Raw genomic sequence first — 11,928 nt, forward strand, 5'->3', positions numbered from 1 at the left:
CCTTTTTGGCTACCCCTGCAGGAAGTGGCGTGATAGTTGATTAGTTGGTTGGTTGGTTACAATTGATATAAAAATGCGGATTCGGATTATGAATTGCATCAGAATGCTTAATAATTTGCTTGAATATGAGCGCTTCAGGATGTGAGTCGTAAATACCAATTCCTCCTTAATTCCTCCTTGAATATTAAACGTTTGCGCAACTGTGCATACGGATGCATCTTAACTAATGACCGCCTTCCGGCCGCTCCCGCCGGCATCATTCCGTGAATCAGCTAATAACGTTCTAATAAGCTCGCCGGATCGTGTACGGAACAAAGTGACTGCATTCTGACCACATTGCTCCGTAATTACTGAGGTCGGACGTATGTACAGTCAAACCTCGATATAGCGGATGAGAGAAGAAATGACCGTGAGTCTGTCAACGATGAACGCAGTAGCAGGCCATCGGCATTGAAAACCGACGAAAATATTAATAAAATCAAAGAATGGATGACCGTAAACTGCAAATTGACAATAAGAGAGATGGCAAAGGGGTGGGGCATTACTTTTTGATCCGCTCAAGACATTAAAGTGAAGCGATTCGCCAAAAAAGACCGGATGTGTGGGCAAAAAACTCGTGGACTTAATACTACGATAACGCACGTCGTACAATGCCATCGTTATTCGTGACCATTCGGTTAAAAACGCAACGAATACCATCCAACAACAACCGCTTCACCTGATTTGGCTCCCTGCGACTTTTTTCCTATTCGGTCGACTCAAGAAACCGTTCCGCGGAATGCGGAATATCACCCGAGATGAGGTCATTTGAAAAATCGAAGTTGGCTCTGATGGTCATACCGCAAAGCGATTATAAAAAAATGTTTCGAGAATTGGATCAAGCGCTGGGATAATTGCGTCGCAGTCGATGGGGAGTACTTCGAAAGGGACAATAAGGAATAATCTTGTATTTTTAATTTTCTCTATAAATACCGATAACTTATTGATCAAGGAAGTATATATATTTTTAAACTTTTTAAAATTAATCAACCTTGTTTTAACCACTTTTTTATGATTAGTACACTTTAACCTACCGGTTTCAACAAGAACCTTGTCACTATCAGGGTTTATTAAATTCTAAAACATTTAAAACATTAAAATACTTAAATTAATTACATTCCCTTACCAAAAACTAAATCCTAAATTTATTTTAATGTTTAAGAGTTTAATAAACCCTGATGATGACAAGGTTCTTGTCAAAACCGGTAAGTTAAAGTGTACTAATAATAAAAAAGTGGTTAAAACAAAGTTGTTTTATTTTATAAAGTTCATAAAATGTGCCACAAAGTATCTGCGAAAAACATACAAGAAAAAATATATTTTTATATGACAAACTTTCGGCTTTAACGGAGAACCGCATTCCCCAATATGTCTGTTATATCGAGGTTTTACTGTATGTATATCGTGCTCTATACACCGCTTTGTACACTGAACGGGCGGACACTGTTTGCTCGGAGACTTCTAGATCCAATACTCGGACTGCCAGGTGTGTGTCGGACTTGGAATTACATACATGCTTCTTGTTATGACACCTGTATGTATTAATGACTATCGGCGGTTGATGCCGTATTTGCAGTACCGCCTTGCTTGTAAACTTTCGATAACTCGAAACTTAATTTTCTCTAAACTCTATTTATTATTTTATTGATGTATTTATTATATATTATAATATAAAACCCTTATCCGCACCCAATGGTGCATAGGGCACTGCGTCATATAAACGCAGCGTTATCTTGATCGTTTACACATGAAGGAAAGGTGATCAGCCTTCCGCTTCAGGTACCAGTCCAGGGTAATATTGAATAAATATTACAGTGAAAAAATCACTTATATTTATTTTGCCCCCCTTGGGAATCGAACCTGGGACCTCCAGAACGGTAGCCGAGCGTGCTGATCATTACACTACGGAGGCGAACTGTATTTATTATTTACACAAATATTTCAATTTCATACTATTTCTGTGAGCCTAAGCGGCTCATTATTAGAAATATGTCTCAAATTGTGGTAGAGTGGGTACGAACCGAGGAACTCTGATTTAAGAGTCCGCGACACTAACCACGGTACCACAACCCGACCTTATTGATTTAATTTCTTAAAACACCGTTTTTGAATTGATTTTTTTTCTTCTTATAATCTTAAATTTATTTTACTAACAAAAACACCAACAAAATTTTTTCAGTACATATTTTAACAAAAAAATTCAATATATGTATATTCTAAAAAAAACGGGTGAGAAATGACCACCGGCTCTTAGTGCAGCCGGACGCTTAATGAATTCTATTATTGCGAGTTAGGCCTTTATCAGAATTGAGTCCGTGACACTACCCTCAATACCACGTATCTTATCGTATATCACATATCTAAATGTATTATTGAGTAGTGTGCTTTACGGTGGTTTGTAAATGTGGAGTGATTGGATAGCGACAGAATGACTAAGTAAATATATATATAGCAAATGTGAGCGGGAGAACAGATGGAGGACGGCCGAAAAAAGTTGGCACGATCAGGTCAATCAGAACCTAAAATCTAGTGGTCTCAAAAGTCTGCGTAATCGGAGGGTATGCACGACTAGATGCATGGATGTGAAGGAAGCTAGGAGTGATGTCAAGACAGAACAGGGTGGTGTCCATCCTCTCTGCCTACCCCGTCGTGATGGTAGTAGTAGTAATAATAGTTAAAATAGTTTTTTCTGTGAACAAATCATTTGTCTATCATAAGCATAGTATTTTTTCTATTAACGCTTTCGCGATGATTGAATTATAATTTCAACACCTAACTTAAAAAATATTACTAGTTTAATGATCGTTATTTATTATATCATTGTGTGATCTGTTGCGTCAAAATGTAGTTCAGTAGCTGATAGTATTCACATAAATCATGCGCCAATCGATATGTATTGCGAGATACGCGTAAAAATGCGCTCATTATTTTCTCAACTCGTTGCTTTTTCCTTACGCGGTTCTCATGCGAATAAATGCCTCCATATTCGTAAATTCCTTTACTAGAAAAATTGCCATCTAATGTAATAATACCATATTTACTATTACATTACCTTGATTAATAATATTATTGTATTTAATTGAGATTTTAAACACGCCTTTTCCGTACAATCACGATTTTTTTAATAAATTTTCTTGATTTTTAAAAACATATTGTGGCACATATCGCTCACTCCTTTCAAGAACGTCATAAATAAAAAACTTGATTTTTCAATGTATTAAAAATAAATATCAAGCCACTTATTGAACTTTTAACTGTGCAACAGATCTTTTTAGGTAACACCTTAAGGTTTTTTCTCCATTTGAAAAATATTTTGTATATTTATAAAAATAATTACACAATACCTTTTCTTCAAAATGCAAAAACAGCACTTTCTGCCCTGTAGCGGGTAAATATTAAGTTTAAAATATGCCGCTTTTTCTGGGATATAGTACATTTTCTGGGCATTCAAAAACATGCACAACTAAAAATTGACGATTTATTATTTGATAAATGACGTTGTTGAAAGGAGTGAGCGAAATGAGAGTACACCATGAATATATTTTTATTTATTTTATTATATGGAGGTATTCTTAAGAGCAGCTCCTTAGAGATCTGTGAAGCAGTAGTTGTCAGCCACTGATCTATAGAGAAGTCTCGATCTGAAAAGACGTTGCTCTACTAAATAAAGGTTAAGCACGTTCCATTTACTGTATAATACGTTAAAACCAATATTCCTTGTTAGTGAACATACCCCATTCGATTAGGGCTTCCAAGGATTTTTCCTTGTGTTTTTAGGACCTTGAGCTGAACTGTCAAGGCTGTCAGGTTGGTTTAAGTGATAACTTTATACTCGTGGAAGATTAACCATTTTCTACATGATTGACAACACTACGGATATTTCGGATGTTATATTTATGATTCAATTGAAACATTACTAAACAAATTCAGAATTTGTGAACAAATATACATATTTGGACACATTCAAAATATTGTGAATAAATAACTGGTCACAATATAAGTTAAATATAAAAATAGAAATAATTACTTCCAGAAACCAACCAATGAAAGGCCATTTCCACTATAAATTATTAGACTTCCGTAAAAAAGTACTTTTTTGTCTTTTGAAATATCTATAAAAATGTTATTATTGCAACTATACTCTATTATCTAAGATATTTTATTTACACAAGTTAGTTTGATGTATTATTATGATGTAAAATCTGTAATTAATTTCGGTGAATAAATTTTGTGTAATATAAAACCTAAATAATACTGAATTAAGTTATCAGAATACCAATAAAATTTTCAGTGGAAAAAATACTGATAATTTCGCATATTTTCCGAAAATTTATTACATTCTGAAAAAAGGTCTCCGGGAGACAGGAAGCTCTGGCTAAAAATCCGAAGTATTTTACATATATATTGGTTTCCGCACGCACGCTGGCATTATACCGTATTCCGCTGGTGGACGTAAAATGTGAAGGGTAGGCGTCGGCGTCGTGCCGACGGAACTACGAGAACTACGTCGGATAACACATTAAGATAGGTCTTTACAGTTCGTACTTAAAACCGAATATTATTGCGATTGTGTCCGTAAGGAATGGGAACTGAATAGTAAATAAACTAACCAGCATGTCATTGTTCTTTCAATCAAGTTACAATCACGAAACTATCACACGTTTAGACTATCACAAATATAAATGTATAATAATTATATAACTTCAAACCAAATTCACAGTTAATTTAAAGCAGGCCTGGCCAACCCAAATTGCACCCCGGGCCGAATTGTGACCTAAATTTTTTCTTAGGGCCACATACAGACAGAATATTTTATTTTGTTAATTTAAAAAAATACCTTCTACGAGTTTCATACTTATTGATTTTTTTTAAAAAGTGTTATAAATAATTTGAATGCAGAGGTAATCAGAAAGTACAATCAGGGTAATTGTAAATATTACTACGACCAGATGTGAGAAGAAAACACACAATGAACCAACGAAAAATATATCTGTATAGTAAAAATCATTGTTATCAATTTTATAAATCAAAATTATTAATTAGGATATTAATATGAATCAAACAATATTACCAATTTTATTTTAAATAAAACCAATTTATCAATGGCCACTCAGTGCGAGATTTTATTTTATTTTATTAGAAGGAAGAACAACAGTTACAATATATGATACATACAGAATACAAAAAATAAAATCATGAGTACCAATTATACAATAGTTCTTCACAACTATACATAATAGAGGTCTATATAAAGGAAGAGACATGAGACAAGGATGAGATAAAGAGAAAAGGAGATGGCAGTGATAGGAAAAGAAGAAAAGAAAAGGACAGGGAATAGAATTACTTTTTTAGGTTAATAAGATTTCGAACAATTTAGCTTTAAATTTTGAAAGATTTGAGTTTCTTTTCACCAGAATATATGTATTTCACGTTATTACAGAAACTTAATTAGCTATTAAAACATATATATGATTTAAAATACATTCGGAACGACCCGATATTAAAAAAAAAATTCGTCATACATGGCCGTGGGCCGCGGGTTGGCCACCCTTGAAAGAAAATACAATTTTAAAGAATATGAAATTCAAAATAATTTTACCTTGGGATTATTGCAAAATAATCAATTGCTTTGTTTACTAAATTTAATAAAGCTGCGTGATAGGAGAAAACTATTTGATCTGATTAATTTAAACAAAATTTTAAATAATATTTCAAATTAGATTGTCCCTTATTATTGCAAATGATAAATATTTACGCCCCAATCAGAAGCCGTCAAATATTTTATTGTAAAAACAGCCGGACAGTATCTGGATTCAATACTCCTATACACCGAATGACACTTCCTAACTATAAAGCGGTAATATTGTAATTGCAATATTTCAGGCTAATGCATAATTGCTTGTTTTATATGTTCATCCTTGTTTAGATAAGTACTTTTCCAGCCAACAATATACTTTAAAAGAGAAAACATATTATTTTATCATTAATTATACAACATGTAATATATTATGTACAAATTGACTACGGCCGTGAATAAAGAAAAAAATTGTTTCTACCAACAGACACGCCACTAAACGTCGAGATATCAATATGAGTTAGTAAGAGCTGAAAACTGTTATTATTTTTAAATATTTTATGTGTTTCGCCTGTAGTGTAGTGGCCAGCACGTTTGCCTACCGTGCTGAAGGTCCTGGGTTCGATTCCCAGGGGGGTAAAAATAAATATGGGTGATTTTCACTCTCATATTTATTTAATATCACCCTTGAGGAGTACAAGAAGCTCAGGGCTGATCACCTTGCCTTCATGCAATTAATGATCAAGATAACATTGAGTCGCTACGATAAAGTGCCTTATGCACCATGGGATGCGGATAAGGGTTAAAAGAAGAAACGGCTGAAAGTCGAATTATGGTTATTTTAAAATTATTTATCTTTTTCTAGGTGGCGCATCCATCGGCTCTAGGGCTGAACAAAGGAGATGAGATCCAGGTGAAGTACTTCGGTAGGGACCCTGTCTCTGGACTCATGAGGCTGTCCAGGAAGGTCCTGCAAGGACCGGCCAGCTCCCTTGTGAAGAACCTCGACAGGACGTTATGAAAAAACTGCATTTTTAAACCAACTCTGTTTACTATTGATAAATTATTTTTATTCGGGCTATTGAAAGACGCTCAAATTCGTAGTTTAATACCATACTTAAAACTATGTATAATACCGACTTATTAAATATCTTTTAAATTTAAGATTAGTTTTTAAAATAATAAAAATAAAAACATTATTAAAAAAATATTGTTATTTAAATATTATCAAAGAATCGTACGATTATTTGATATCTACAATCAAAGCAAAAGTGGGTTATGTAATATTTAGACCTAAACTGAAATTACTGTAAGAATGCACGGAAAGTGTTATGTATCTTCAGTTAAAAATGGACTTTTCTTCTTGTAAGAACAGTAAAAAAAAAACATGTTTAATTATTTTTTATATTGGAAATGGATAACGTTTTACGTACATGTAAAAAGTAAACTAAGTATTGGCCGATATTTAGAATATTAATATAATTTAATATAATTCCACTATTTCTTTCATAAATTGATTCTGGAGATACTGTGTGGCAATATCTATTATCACATAATAACTCATATGGTAATACTTATCTACTGTGATTCGCATTTCGATGCATTCAGCATCATTATTAAACACTGTTTGTGAGGCTTAGTCTATACTAAAGAACAGTGTTCTTGGGACTTTTGAATGATGAAGAGGGGGTAGAAGACATTTTTTTTTTCATACATATATTCGTAATTTCAGTTTAGTGCAATCAATTTCCAAATAATTTCCGGTGTATTATATTTATAACTAAGTTATAATTTTTTTACTAATATTCAATGAATGGGAAAATATCTGTCTAAATTTTTAGCAAAACTTAAAAAAATCTGTGTATAAAGAAACTCCCATCCAACCTTTGTTATATTGTACTATTATACATAAAATTGTTTTTATTTGTATGTTCACATCTTTTGTTCCCACATGCTGGAATTTGTTCCACTTAATTATTCATATCAAGATTCTTATTGATATCTCAACATAGACGAAGAAGATTTCATTATTATGGGAATATGGAAGTCTTGCCGTTGGACCTATGTTTTACCTTCATAAAAATAAAGGTCTCAGGAAGATTTTTTTTGATAGCGTGAATCGCGTTTTTAATTTAAGTATTTTCATATTATACTATTCGAAATTTGAGTAATCTAGTTGTCAATCATGGGAAGAAAAAAATAACGTTACACAGTATATAAAGTGATCCTCAATCCAGCCAATGACATGTCGTAGTCATTTAAATACTCAGACTTGCATATAATTACATAAAAACTTCTTTATCAATGTTGAGATATCAGTAAAAATCTTAATTTAATGCATTTCGGTATAGTGCTTTATTTTACAATATTGTAAGTTTTTGACTTTTTTAATATCAATAAATTTTGATATTTTAATACGGATTTGGAGTTTTATTAAAAGCTTATTAATTTATATCTATCCATTTTTTATTTGAAAAATTCTTGTAAAATACCACTATTTCTTAAAATATATTGTGACACGTGTTTCTGTGCATATAACAACGTACAAGAAGCTTAGTAAATAATTTTAGTAAGTTTTCAGGAATGCTAGGAAATAATATTTTTTCATGGCTCTTCAATAATTTAACATATAAGAATCACATGTACAAGAACAACAAAGGAATCCTTAAAATTATTAATATAAATACTCGTTAACTTCAACATTTTAAAACAATTCAAATTCATACTAATAAAATTGATAATATATTCATAATTAACAATATGACAATGACTAAAACATCCCACCACTGTTCTAACTAATAAAAAGTAAGAAATTGTTTCTACCCCTTTTTAATCCTTCAACACCCCAAGGGCACTTTTAAATTCAGACCAATCATCACATACAGTGATTAGTCAAAATTACTCAAAACTAGTTAGTCGTATTTACAAGAATATACTCAAAAGTTTTAAATTTGTATATTGTTTTTAAATCATCTTGCTATCCCACAAAGTTAATGCCAAATCAATAAATAATATAAGAGGTAATGCTGTAAAATAATAAAAAAGTAAAGAGGTTACTGTAGTTGGAAATAGGCTCTGACAAAGGCCGAGGGAAATTTGGCACGATCGAGTATTTAAAAATTTGAATGTCGTCAGGTCAGGATTCGGAACAATCGGCAGGTATGTATGAGGAGATGCATGAATGTAGAAGAAGCGAAGATTGTTGTGGTGTTCTATTCTCTCTGCCTACCTCTGCGGAAAAGCGGCGTGATGTTTATTTAGTTAGTTAGGTAATGTTGCATTAAAATATTTTTTTACCTCTGTACAATATCTGATATAATACTAAGTATATTTATTTATAGATTCGACGTTTAATTTGTAGAACTCCATTTAAATTTATGTATCAATTGTTAAATCAAACACTGATTTTTTGAGTCTACTGAGTTGTATTTCATTTCTTAAAAAAAAACACTTAAAATACAACGAAGTAGACTAAAAAAATCAGTGTTTAATTTAACATTTAATACATAAATTAAAACTGAGTTCTACAAATTAAACGCCAAATCTATAAATCCATTTTAATTTATATATTAAATGTTAAAATCAAACACATTTTAAAGTGTTCTGAAATATTAAATACTAAACAATTTAGTACTGAATAATTTTCAATAAAATACTACACACTTTTGTAGACTCCGTAGATTTTAATATATTTATTATATAATTATATATATATATATATATATATATATATATATATATATATATATATATATATATATATATATATATATATATATATATATATATATATATATATATATATATATATATATATATATATATATATAATTAATAGTTAGTACATCAAGAAAACAGAAAATTGTTTATTGCTGGCAGTGCTCAGTTGAATCACGATTTAAAAAAAATAGCTATAAAATGTATTGAAATAATAATTAGATATTGTGATTAATATCCTTTTGACCGCAGGCTAGATATAATATGCAGAAAGCTCCGGAAAAGAAACTTACCAAATAATTATTTGTTTGATTAAATATCGCCTTTCGGTTTATGGGTTTACGACTTTGTTTGGTTTACCTGGTTCTCCATGCCGTGATTAATTTAGGAATTCAAATAATAAACACGAATTGAATTTGGGATTACAGTGTCTGCTTTCTGAAATATCCGCTTCGAGGTATTGTGTCGAACAATAATATTTCAGTATTGTGGTTATGTGCCAATAAACTTTTAACAACCCTTCTGTATATACGTTATTTATTTTTATTCTATGCCGCAGATTTCCAAACCCATTTCTGACCCACAAATATATTTCTTTCATTATTAAAAAAAGATCCGATGCCTTGTTACATATTTCTTATGAATTTTATAAATAAGATTCTAACCCTTTTTAAATCACTCTTAAGTGAGTGAAGGCTTAATAAAAATGTTTTTAACCACTTTTATTCGATACTGTTTTTAGAACCAATTTACACAAATACCATTTCTTATTTAGGGAGAAAAAAAGGTACTATATTTCCGGTCGGAGAAAAAGGGCTTAATAGAAGTAAAACGAAGAAGGTCTTTCATTTATAAAAAGTAAAAAAAAATATATGTCAATTATTGATTCGGCATTAATTTTGTGGAATGACATGTTAATTCTTTTTAAAATTAAACACTTGTTTGATACCACTTATTGAGTTTTATTTCATTGCACATAATCGTGTAAACTAGTCAGTTTCGAAAACTACAGTTGTTTTCATCAACAGGTGAATACAAAAACTCGAAGGCCACTTTGAATTTAGTTTCGAGAGTGTTGAGGCTAGTTTCGAGAACTATAGATATTCTCATTAACACATGAAAATACAAACTGTTTGTTTTTTCACCTGTTGATGAAAACTAAAAAGTGGTGTAACAGAAGTTGAAGGCATGTGATTCCTCAAAGTTACGAGTATGCCACATCAATGAATAATTTTATTGTATATGTATTAACAACGATACTTATATATTAAAAATTTTATGTTTTTATTTGATCTTCTAAAAAACAGGAATATTGTAATATAACTGAAAACATAGTAATTAACCATCGTGCCGCTTTTCTACAGAGGTAGGCAGAGACCATAGAACACCACACCAATCTGTCTGGGCTCACAATCTTCGCCCCTTCCACATTCATACATCTTCTAATACATGATTTTGTAATATGTGTAGTTTTTGTCCCTAATTCTTCAATCGTATTGTGTATTACTGTCGAAATGCAAAATTGAAAAACAAAACCCGAGTTATACAAATTCACTGAAAATCGAATTTCCAGTATACACAATGATTGTTTTTCTGAACCACAAAGTTTTTTCAGCGTAATTATTTGAGAATCTCTAGCCTAATATTTCACGTTCACGAACACTGACGCAATTACCGAATGAAATTTCCTTGAACAACAGAATATTATATTTTCCTCTGCGTCGTTAAATTTAAAAGTATTCTTTTTCTTTTCCTTATAAAGCCGACAGAGTTCCGGATGTTCGGCCTCTTAAAAAGTTGTTTTTGTTCCATTAAACTTGAGCAAGCTCCGTTCTTTATAAACGTTGTTATTTTAGTGAATTGTATACAAAAAAGTACATATATATAGTTTTATAAATAATACTCTTTCTTATATCTCAACATAGATGAAGAAGAATATGGAAGTCTGGGTATTTACAGGGCTTACGACCCATATTACGATCTGTGTTAGATGTCAAAATGTAAAAAAACTCTGTAAATTTTACTTCATTTAACTTTTAGTATGCTGTTATGTACTATTTTAATAATATTTTTGTTTTGGTTTGTATTTTATTATATAACACACACACACACACATACACACACACACATATATATATATATACATAAGGTTACCTAAAAACTATTATTCTTCTTCTTCTAACCCTTATCCGCAACCAATGGTGCATATGGCACTCCATCGTATTGACGCAGTGTCTTGATCGTTACTTATATGAAGGCAGGGTGATCACTCCTGCCCTTCAGGAACCTGTCCAGGGTAATATTAAATAAATATCAGAGTGTAAATTCACTAATATTTATTTTCACCCACCCCCTGGGAATCGAACCCGGGACCTCCAGCACGGTAGCTTAACACGCCAACCATTACACCACAGAGACAGTAAAGAAATACACTTTATGTATTAATTTTAAATCAAACACAGATTTTTTGAGTCTACTTAGTTGTATTTTATTAACAAAAACACATAAAAAAATATATTGTGACAATTGTTTCGCCTTGTTAGGGCATTATCAAACGAATGTCCCTAACAAGGCAAAACAATTGTCACAATATAATT

At 31.5% G+C, this 11,928-nt stretch overlaps 1 protein-coding gene across 1 annotated transcript in view; it reads left to right on the forward strand.

The window, feature by feature from the left end:
- PNPase (polyribonucleotide nucleotidyltransferase 1) overlaps positions 1-6,808 on the forward strand; it is a 124,650-nt gene extending 117,842 nt beyond the window's left edge. The window contains exon 13 of the mRNA XM_088277926.1: positions 6,480-6,808. Within this exon, the coding sequence (XP_088134052.1) occupies positions 6,480-6,635 (156 nt within the window). The 3' untranslated portion in view covers positions 6,636-6,808. The remainder of the gene's footprint in view (positions 1-6,479) is intronic.
- The last annotated feature ends 5,120 nt before the right edge of the window (positions 6,809-11,928 follow it).

Source organism: Brachycentrus maculatus, unplaced genomic scaffold (genome assembly GCF_059751285.1).
Source record: "Brachycentrus maculatus isolate JH-2025_06_01 unplaced genomic scaffold, ASM5975128v1 h1tg000050l, whole genome shotgun sequence".
Taxonomy (NCBI): domain Eukaryota; kingdom Metazoa; phylum Arthropoda; class Insecta; order Trichoptera; family Brachycentridae; genus Brachycentrus; species Brachycentrus maculatus.